The 10,817-nt window shown below is 37.4% G+C and overlaps 1 protein-coding gene across 1 annotated transcript in view; it reads right to left on the reverse strand.

The window, feature by feature from the left end:
• Window positions 1–9,555, reverse strand: part of LOC143233595 (uncharacterized) — a 36,726-nt gene extending 27,171 nt beyond the window's left edge. Inside the window, exons 1-5 of the mRNA XM_076469975.1 lie at window positions 9,333–9,555; window positions 8,185–8,385; window positions 5,081–5,173; window positions 2,762–2,986; window positions 2,048–2,308 (exon numbers count right to left, since the gene is read on the reverse strand). Coding sequence (XP_076326090.1) covers window positions 2,048–2,308; window positions 2,762–2,986; window positions 5,081–5,173; window positions 8,185–8,208 — 603 coding nt within the window. The 5' untranslated portion in view covers window positions 8,209–8,385; window positions 9,333–9,555. The remainder of the gene's footprint in view (window positions 1–2,047; window positions 2,309–2,761; window positions 2,987–5,080; window positions 5,174–8,184; window positions 8,386–9,332) is intronic.
• Window positions 9,556–10,817: the final 1,262 nt, after the last annotated feature.

A 10,817-nucleotide genomic window follows, 5' to 3' on the forward strand; every position in this document is an offset into this window, starting at 1 on the left:
GACCATTTTCATCACCACAGTTAATCTATTCTACATTAACCAGACCATTTTCATCACCACAGTTAATCTATTCTACATTGACCAGACCATTTTCATCGCCGTCATTTGAACACAGTTAATAAGCAAAGGTTGTGAATTTGGCTTAAACCTTAATTAGTATACACTAGGCTTAACAAATAATGACCAAGATATGAATAACAGTATTACGCCACATTGCACACATTAAAATGAATGACTCTCTGCCTTTCTACAACTGGATGAGAGTACGAGCTGGTAGTTAGTACTAACGTTCAGTCCCAATGTGGATGACTGGTTTGGTTTTGGTAGTTTGTTTTTAAACTTCGTCCTAATTTCGCAGTGTAAGACAAGAAAGGAGAAGATTGTCATCACCACCCATCCGCAACTGTTGGACAACTCTTTTACTATCGAATAGTGGGATTGATTCCAACGTTATAACGCCCCCACACGCGGCTGAAAGGGTGCGACGGGGATTCGAAGCAGTGGCCTTCAGATTAAGAGTTGAGTGCCCTAACCACGTGGGCCACCCCACGTGGATGAACTAGTCAATTTCTGTTAATTATTTACATCCTGTGTTTGTACCGTAATACTAAAACACCCAAAAAAGTGTTAAAAAGTGAGTTAGGACAAGTGTAAACACCTTATCAACACTTATAAGTTGTTTGAAAGGTGTTAGTAAGAAAAATGTAATGTAAACTTCCCTCATTAAGTGCTTTTAAAACCCCAATCGGCCCGGCATGGCCAGGTGGGTTAAGGCGTTCGACTCGTAATCTGAGGGTCGCGGGTTCGAATTCCCGTCACACCAAAAATGTTCGCGTTATAATGTTACGGTCAAATACCACTATTCGTTGGTAAAAGAGTAGCCCAATAGTCGGCGGTGGGTGGTGATGACTAGCTGCCTTCCCTCTATTCTTACACTGCTAAATTAGGGAGGCTTGTGCAGATAGCCCTCGTGTAGCTTTGAGCGAAATTCAAAACAAACCAAAACAAAACCCTAAACACACCTAAATAATACTTTAACACTCATATAATTGTGGGTATAAAATAGGCTTAAGTACACTTCATGCAGTACGTTGGTCAACTTCTATAGAAACAGTTGCATACGTTATATTAAAACGATTTTGAATACACAATTTAGTAAATCGCATGTTAATCATAGCCTATTGTCATCTATTAGAACTACATGAAGCATTGTTTGGCGTTCGTAAATCGCTTTTAGGGGGGGATATGTTACAGCCCCTTCCTAGGTAAAATATTTATACATTCAAATCATAAAGCTATGTTTAGGTCGAAAACCCTTGTACTTATTTGCAACAGATAATGAAACAATATGGATCAACCTGAGATACCAGAACCATTCATTAAGATACCAGAAATAGGTCATACTCCAGTTATGGTAAGCAAAATGCGGCGTTTTTTTTATAGGTAAAAATCTACGAACAGAAATGTTAACAGTAGAAACTGCCTACAAAACCCAAACTTGAACAAAATCTTCGTCTGGCAAAATCAACACAAATCACATGTACGAAGTTGCTTCCCTACGTTACCTATCCAACCGTCGCACACCTCAAGCACTTGGAGAATGAAACTGGTATTTATGCTATTCCGTACGAAAACATACATTTAGGTTCACAGTAAGAACTAGGCTATTCTTAAGCCTATGGACTTTTGTGTGATTGATCTATTAAATGAAGCGTTAAGAAACTGTTATGCTCGTACATTAGAAAGGATATGGAAGGTAAGTAGGAAGAAGTGGTGCATTTTGGAAATAACAGCCTTACGACAGAGTTTAGTTTTTACAATCTAGAACTATTGTCAAGATGCACGGTCGTCAGATAGAGCACGATTGGACACGACAACACGGACTATTACGATGTTGTGAGGTTCCACAATCGCTTTAATATAACGTACTAAACCACTTTATAACATAAATATTCTGACTCTGCCTGTTTTAGAGAAAGCTCAACATAATTTATTCTACCATTTTATTTTATCTTTAAATCACACCAAGAAGAGTTAAACAAGTTACCTGACAGTAGTTTGCCATGTAAACGCCTTTCTTCAGCAAATTTGATATCTCTCTCTGAAAGGCTAACCACCGCAAGGGGACTTCCACAGGCATCTGGGGTTGGTTTACTGCCAGCGTCCTCACCGTCTCTCTTAGTTTTTCCATGTGTTCTTCCAGTTTCTCCGTATCTCTCCAGTCGAGCATAAAACAGGTAGGCACCACGTGGTGTTTGTAAGGAGAATCCCGGAGACTTTCTCTAATCTTTACAAACATTTCTTCGGCCTGAGGACAAACAAGTGCTACAGATAATTCATCTCCGATTGATATAATAATAATAGAACACTGTTTTTGAAACCCTGTTTTTAGGTGTTATTTTCATTCTATCCGTCAAAATTATAATGCTTAAAGTAACCATAACGAGAACCAGCGAAAACAGAGAAGCAAGTTAAAATAACAACCAGAAACGAGCAAACTGTCTAGACATATATACAAATATATAGCATTTTACTGTAAACTCTCAGGCATGTTCTTTAATACCGTGATATATTATATATACGAATATATAACATTTTACTGAAAACTCTCAGGCATGTTCTTTAATACCGTGATATGTTATATATACGAATATATAACATTTTACTGTAAACTCTCAGGCATGTTCTTTAATACCGTGATATGTTATATATACGAATATATAACATTTTAATGTAAACTCTCAGGCATGTTCTTTAATACCGTGATATGTTGTCTTTCTTCGTTTATGTTATCTGATTTCCTCAGCATTCCAACGATAACCACAGGTGGACGAAGTGCGGGAACTCCGTCTTCTTCCTCTGGAAGATCGCCTCCATCAGTGTTACTGTTGATTTTGTTATTCTGCGCAACAGTCAAATGAAGCACCGTCAGCCATGCGTGTAGCAAACTTAAAGGGGTAAAGGTCAAATTCGCCAACGGCCTTGTCTGCAACGACAAAAGTTAAAATTAGAGCCTGCCTCAGGAATAAAGAGTAACTGATAGACCAATGTGTGAAGTTATAATTTGTTACTTCCAGCTGTGTATCAGAGCTTTAACCTTAAGTCGTGGCATACAATCAACATACACAAACTTTATCATCCAACAAACAAAAATGAAAACATCGAGTCCAGAAACTTCGTAGCCTTCTGCGAAATTTAGAAAGAATTTAGAAGTTAGAAAGACAGAAAATGTATTATTATTCTTGAACATGGATGGGCGTAGCTTTGCGACTAACATGTCGGGCTACGGTCGCAAGGTTCAGGAAGTGAGACGTCATACCGCCGGATACGCCCTGCACTTTGTGGTGCTGGGAGCTCCTGGTAAGCTATCTTACCTAGGGGTTTTTGACCACACCCTTTGACCCATGTACGCATTAGTTGCTGCTCAGGCCAAAGATTATTATTATTATTGCTAAACTTAATTTAAAGCTTGCCCATTAGTGACACAGCGGTATGTCAGCCGACTTCTAACGCTAGAATCCGGGTTTCGAAACCATCGTGGGCAGAACATAGATAACCCATTGTGTTGCTTTGTGCGTAACTTCAAACAAACAAATATAGTTAAAGCTACGCCCTATTAACTAATATAATGATTATTTTAAGAAGAAATTGTAAAAATACTTTAATACAACGAACGTCTTACAATGGAAGATATTCAGTTAATTATTGTTCGTTTGATACTATTTCTCATATTATTGTTATAGTAACAAATCGTTCTACGACATGGTTTCGGCGTTGTATACTTTACAACTAGCTTGTTTGCTAGCTATTTAGCACAAAGCTACACAAAAGAATGCTTGTGTTCTGTCCACCAAGGGTACCGAACCACGGATTCTAGCAGTATAAATCCGCAGACACAAAGCTGTATAGCTGGAGGACTACAACTTAGTTTCAAAACGAAAGACAAACAATGAGTTTCGTTGTTGTTTTATTTATCGTACAATATTCTCAGCGCATACCACGAAATTTTTACTAACTTAGTTTTTCCACGTCTTAAATTTCTTTACAATAGATCATCTCTACATTGGTCCGTCTTGGACAAATAGTTAAGACGCTCGACTCTTAATGTGAGGGTCGCAGGTTCAACTACCCGTCACACCAAACATGCTCGTCCTTTCAGCCATGGAGGCGTTATAATTTACGGATAGTCCCACTATTCGTTGGTAAAAGGGTTGGCGGTAGGTGGTGATGACTAGCTGTATTCAAGGACGGCTAGCGCAGATAACCCTCGCGTAGCTCTGGGCGAAATTCAAAAACAAATAAATCATCTCTACATTGTCTGTGTTATTACACGCTAAATGAATGCAAGGCTACCAAGCGATTTAGAACTTTCAGTTTCAATTAAGTAGGCCCCAAACCGACTCCGATCCGTCGGATAAATAACCTGACGAAACATTCATTTGTAAATCCTTGTGATTTTAAATTGTAATCGCATTTTAGTGATCCGTAAAGCGGTCCTTGATTTTGTTTAACCGTTTACAATTACCAAATAACCTAGGCAACGAGCTATCTGTGATGTGTCCTACATTAGTATCAAAACTCGCTATTCAGCGTTATAAGTCTTCAGATTTACTGCTGAGACTCTCGGGACCCAAGCCCCCAGTATCGTAAAGGTTAAGTAATGAAAAATACGTTTATGTTCAGTTTATTAGCTTTAGTATAATATTAAATATCACTCTCAGCATTTACTTAGATTTCCCTAATGAAAACTTTCCAGTAAACTTATAATTTCCTTCACCTCCAAGCAAATAAAACGAATAATAGTGTAGAAAGTATTCAATAGATGGCGCTCTCAGGAAGCGTCATTATATTTACAAAACAATCAAGAATATTTTTAGCATGGTATATTTTGCTTTGTTCATTTAAATGGCATTAATCGCATGTTTGGGTTTACTGTTTAAACTCCAGTCCTTCCTTCTAATTTATCTTGCTTGACTGTTTAGGTATTAATTTTCTATCATCTCTGTTTTGAGTTTAAATTATATGTTAAAAAAAAGTATTTACTAATTCTCCTAAAGTAATATTAAGAAATATCTTTTACCTCACTAAATCCAGTTGGGGCAGTGATAGGTTCATCAACAGCACGGTTCAAGTCTAGAACATATATATATATAGCTTGTGAAGTTGCAAATATCTAGAAGAAACATTTAAATACAACATCAGGTTAATAAATTTAAAACATATCAGAGAAAATTGAATCAGTAATTTCTAAACTCTATAGGTTGTAATAAAAAATACTGCCGCTGTGAAATACTTTACGTCCATTTTGAGTGTACGAATCCTAAACAAAGGCTATATTCGTGCAATCTGAAACTTCTACACGTCTATAACAATTCATGAAAATCGACTATAACATTTGTTTCAGGTGCCCTACATATTTTCTCAGATGGTCTTTTACTTTTGTTATACCCATAAAACCATGTGAGAGCCTGGCATGGCCAGGTGGTTAAAGCACTCGAGTCGTAATCCATAGGTCGTGGTTTCGAATCCCAGCCACACCAAAGATGCTCGCCCTTTCCCCCCGGAGAGTGTTATAATATGACGGTCAATCTCACTATTCTTTGGTAAAAGAGTAGCCCAAGAGTTGGCTGTGGATAGTGATGACTAGTTGCCTTCCCTCTAGTCTTACACTGCTAAATTATAAACGACTACCACAGATAGCCCTCGCGTAGCTTTGCACGAAATTCAAAAACCAAACCAAAACCATGTGGTCTAGTTGCCTCCAAAATAATTCCTTCATGACATCACAGAAAATCTTCACTCGAAACAACAGCAACAAATATGCGAACTTTTACACACGTTACTGACTGTACTTGTTACGTGAAACATTTAAATGTATTGTCCATCTGGTTATGTTTATATTAAGTGTTTGTTATCTTAAAATACAGACAAGCACAACATCGACGGCCCAGACGTCCATTTAAGTCCCGGTATGGTCAGATTAAGGGGCCTCGTTGAACCAAACATGCTCGCCCTTTCAGCCGAGAGGGCGTTATAATGTAACGATCAGTCCCACTGTTCGTCGGTAAAAGAGTAGCCTAAGAGTTGGCAGTGGGTGGTGACGACTAGTTGTTTTCCCTCTTGTCTTACACTGCTAAATTAGGGACATCTAGCGGAGATAACCCTCATGAGCTTTGCGCGAAATTCAAAAACAAAGAAACAAAACTGTTTTTGTTTGTTTGTTTTGGAATTTCGCACAAAGCTACTCGAGGGCTATCTGTGCTAGCCGTCCCTAATTTAGCAGTGTAAGACTAGAGGGAAGGCAGCTAGTCATCAGCACGCACCGCCAACTCTTGGGCTACTCTTTTACCAACGAATAGTGGGATTGACCGTCACATTATAACGCCCCCACGGCTGGGAGGGCGAGCATGTTTTGGCGCGACTCGGGCGCGAACCCGCGACCCTCAGATTACGAAGCGCACGCCTTAACGCGCTAGGCCATGCCAGGCCCTTAGAAACAAAACAAACGTTCATTTACAAAATTTCAGCAACGTTAAGGCAGTAAGAAATACTGTATATCTTAAATTACTGTTTAAACCAGTTAAATTTTTCGATGAAAAAAACGTAATTACGATACGCTTAAAGATGAGATGACAAATATAATAATTGTCTATTGTTAAAAACTGTTAACCTCCCATAATCGGAGTGAAAGGATTCTGTGCTGAGGTAAAGTCTCTAGAATGAACGTGAAAATACGTCACTCTAGTGGGTAACAACAGCTGAAATGTTATGCACGTGGAATTGGAATCTTCAAACTTATACACGTTTGACTGATTGACAATGATTCAAATATAACCATCTCTAATTTTGAGCTTCTGTCCAGAGGGAAAAATCAGTCGCCAGTACCAATTACCTCAACGGCTTTATCTGGTTCTTTTAATCGATTAATGATATTGAACATTATTTTTATAGCGCATCTATACCTGAAACTAGTGAGTGTGTTCAGTGGCATCGTATCCGTACCTTCAAATCCGCAGCCTGACACAGTTACCATTAGTCTTAGTTTGTTTGGTTTGTTTTAAATTTCTCGCAAAGATACACGAGGGTTAACTGCTCTAGCCGTCCCTAATTTAGTAGTGTAAGACGAGAGGGAAGGAGTAAATACAATGTACTATATAAAGCGTACGAACTCTGGTATTATACGAAAGACTTCGTCGGCGGCGGCATGTGGTTAGCTTGTTATTATTTCTTCTAAATGAGAAACGTTATACGGTTTATTGAAAAAGATTTGTTATACTTTTAGATAAGTAAAGCACAGAATGAAAGCTCAGCAGTGTGTATATCGAAATGTCTTTTTCTGTGTATTTCAACAAGTAAGTTTATTATTCAGCATCTATTGATTTTCACACAAAAGTACATTACAATTAACATTTTTATAGTGATGATCATTAGGAGTTCTTTCATTTTCAATAAACAATCTAACATAAAATCCATATTACCGCTTAAACACCGAAGGCTGTCTGAACATTAGAAATAAATGGGCCTAAAAAAGTTTATTTTCCCCCCACATTTTCCTTAGATTGTCCATTAACAAAGGACTTCTGGGTGATAAAATACGACTTTATAGTCCCACTTTAATACGCCTCTGATAATGAACCCGCAAGACAAATTAAGGAAATTCGTTTTGATTTTTAAATTTCGCGCAAAGCTACTCGAGGGCTATCTGCGCTAGCCGTCCCTAATTTAGCAGTGTAAGACTAGAGGGAAGGCAGCTAGTCATCACCACCCACCGCCAACTCTTGGGCTACTCTTTTACCAATGAATAGTAGGATTGACCGTCACATTATAACACCCCACGGCTGAAAGGGCTAGCTTGTTTGGTGCGACGGGGATTCGAACCAGCGACGAATCGAACGCCTTAACCCACCTGGCCATGCCGGGATAAATTAAGGGAAATGTTAAAAGATATAAACAACTTTTGTACTTTCGTGATTTTTATCACAACATTTAAGCATAGAGGTTTATAAAATACAGGTATCGGTACTCGTCTTTGGTACTGGTGAAGTAAAACAGACAACTGTTTCGATAATTAACTGTAATAAATGAACCCACTGTGAGCCTGAACTTTACGAATGTTGCTTTTTTGTTGACTTCTTTGTACCAGTGAGATACAGGTTTTCACCTCGTTATGGTTTGCATTCCCACCTGATGAGGGAGAAGATGGAACATCTCTTCTGAGAACTCCCAGATATTAAAAGAAATATTTATACGAGGGTTAGATAATGCTTCTATTTCTTTCTTGTCCCAGTCTTCCTTGAGATCTGCCTCTTTCAGCAGCGATTCCACAAGATCCACAACTTTTTCTGGAATCTCTTCCAAAGTGTCCTCACTCCATGGATCTCGTTTCTGTAAGACAGAGAAGGTAGATGGTGTACAAAGGCCAAATCAGACAAAGCATAAACCGTTTTACAATAACAGACGTGAAAAAACATCACTACAGTTCTTCGGGTAATGTTAGCATTTCATTCTACTGTTGACACAATAGCGACTTACTCGGAAGAAAAAATTATTATATTATGTCTGTTGTGGGGTACTGCTGGAAATAAATTATGCATTTCAAGTATTAAGATAATTTTTGGTAAACCCATCCGGTATGGAAAATTCATGTTTTAATTTTTAATACCAATAGGTGGCGTACCTCACGAGTTAAACCTAACTTGAAAGTAAGAGAACTTCAAACACTACCAAGAAGAACATGGGTTTATATAACAACATTCACCATGATATTATGTTATAAAACTCATTATATGTAAAAGTCACTACTGTACGCCTTAAGTAGTAAGTAAATTAACACTGGTAGCTCTACAATTCGCATTTCTTCTTAAAGTACCCGAGTACGGTATAATACATTATTTAGTTACTGGTACTTTCATTATAACTGGTTATACTATTTGATGTATCGAGTATAATTACTTTTTAATTAATTTTTTTCTTTTAGTAGTGAGGTTGTTTTGCATTTTTACTTTAATATATATGTTTAGAACTAAGCTACATCGAGCAAGTTGGCTCGACCTAAATGAGCTATTATTGGGATCACGGCCGAAAATATCGTTAATAACGATGGAAACCAAGTAATGAAACAACGCATACTTATCTTTATGAGTAAAAAAGTAAAAAAAGAAAGAATATATCGTTATCTATACTGATTGCGTTGTTGATTTTTAGTTTCACTCAAAAGTGCATTCCTTGCTTTGAACGGAAGTTAATACTAAATAGTTTTTATTGAGACTAAGAATGATAATAATGGATAAAATAACAATATTATTATCTAGGTTTAAGTAGTATTTTGATACTTAATGTTTTTTTGTTAATGTTGACATTTTCAGTATTCTCAATTTTATTTGAACGACGACCGATAGTTCCCTTCTTCAAAAGGCTTGACTGTAGGCGTTGGGCGCTTTTGCAAATGGCGTTCTCTTTTCGCCTCGGTTTCTTCTTTCGTTGCAAAGAAGCTCTTTGACAACGTTTACAGCAATCGCCCTGTAATACTGTCTTCAAATCGGTCGTTCTCTCCCACTGAGAAAATAATAAAATCGGTAAACAAGATAACTGGTGTTTACAAGGTTCTGCTCTGAAAATCAAAATGGCGGAACAGGACGAGCTTTGTAACTAGAGGAAATATTGCATAAATCAATTTAAAACTTATTGGTTATCCACAGTAAAAGTGCCTACAGCTCTTACAGATTTGGGGCTATTTGTTGTTCTGGAACCTTAATATGATTTACATTTAATAAATAAAAACACATTCACTTCATCAAAACAAAGTAAGCCTAACAGTTAAATATCACACAGGCTTAGAATAAAACTTGGAGAAAACACCTGCAGTTTACTTCATTTTTATGCCAAACATTGGGTCTTTAATAATTATTTTATTACTCATGTAGGCGTAAGCTAAACTTCCATCCATGTAATAAAAACGTTTGTAATCGAAACATAAAACTTTTAAGTTAATTTATCAAATAGTGTTTTCCAAATATTTGCCTTTTTTTCGCAGTTCCTAGTTAATGACAAAGCATACTTTTGTTTTATGAATAGTGTGATTGAATACAACATCATAACTATTATTCATAAAAGCACATGAATTACATTGACAGTCTTGTCCTAGTGGTTAACACCGAATATATGCTGAGAGTAAACCAAGAGTACTTTTACACCAAAAAGGTGTGGAACCCCTGTATTTATAAACCACAGGTGTGTGTTATTTCAGTACATTTTTAACGATACACCTGGTGTGCAAAATTTGAAATGAAATGTAGTTTGTTACTTCTCTTGTTTTGAATTTTGCACAAAGCTACACGAGGGCTTTCGGCGATAGCTGTCCTCAATTTAACAGCGTAACACTAGATGGAAGGCAACTAATCATCACCACCCCCCGCCAACTCTTGGGCTACTCTTTTAACCAGCAAATAGTTGGATTGACCAAAACATCATAATGCTTCCACTACTAAAAGGAAGAGCAGGTTCAGTGTTACAGAGATTCGAACCCGCAACCCTCAGATTGCAAGACAAGTGCCTTAACCACCTGACCATGCCAAGCCTACTAATACAACAAAATGGATTATCAGGTGATCATTGCAAGGATTTAAAAATTCAGTTGTATGTAGTAAGAATGGTTTCCGTTAGAAAGGTTCGTTAATAGTAGTTCAAATACTACTTGTCTGTAGTAGGTGCAAGCAGTCTATCTCAGCAGATTGTGGCGTGGCCCTTGTGGCTAACTTGCGAGTTATTGAGGGTAGCCTAACAAAGTTGAATAATAACATTATATCAAATTATGCAAC

This window comes from Tachypleus tridentatus, chromosome 1 (genome assembly GCF_004210375.1).
Source record: "Tachypleus tridentatus isolate NWPU-2018 chromosome 1, ASM421037v1, whole genome shotgun sequence".
Classification (NCBI taxonomy): Eukaryota; Metazoa; Arthropoda; class Merostomata; order Xiphosura; family Limulidae; genus Tachypleus; species Tachypleus tridentatus.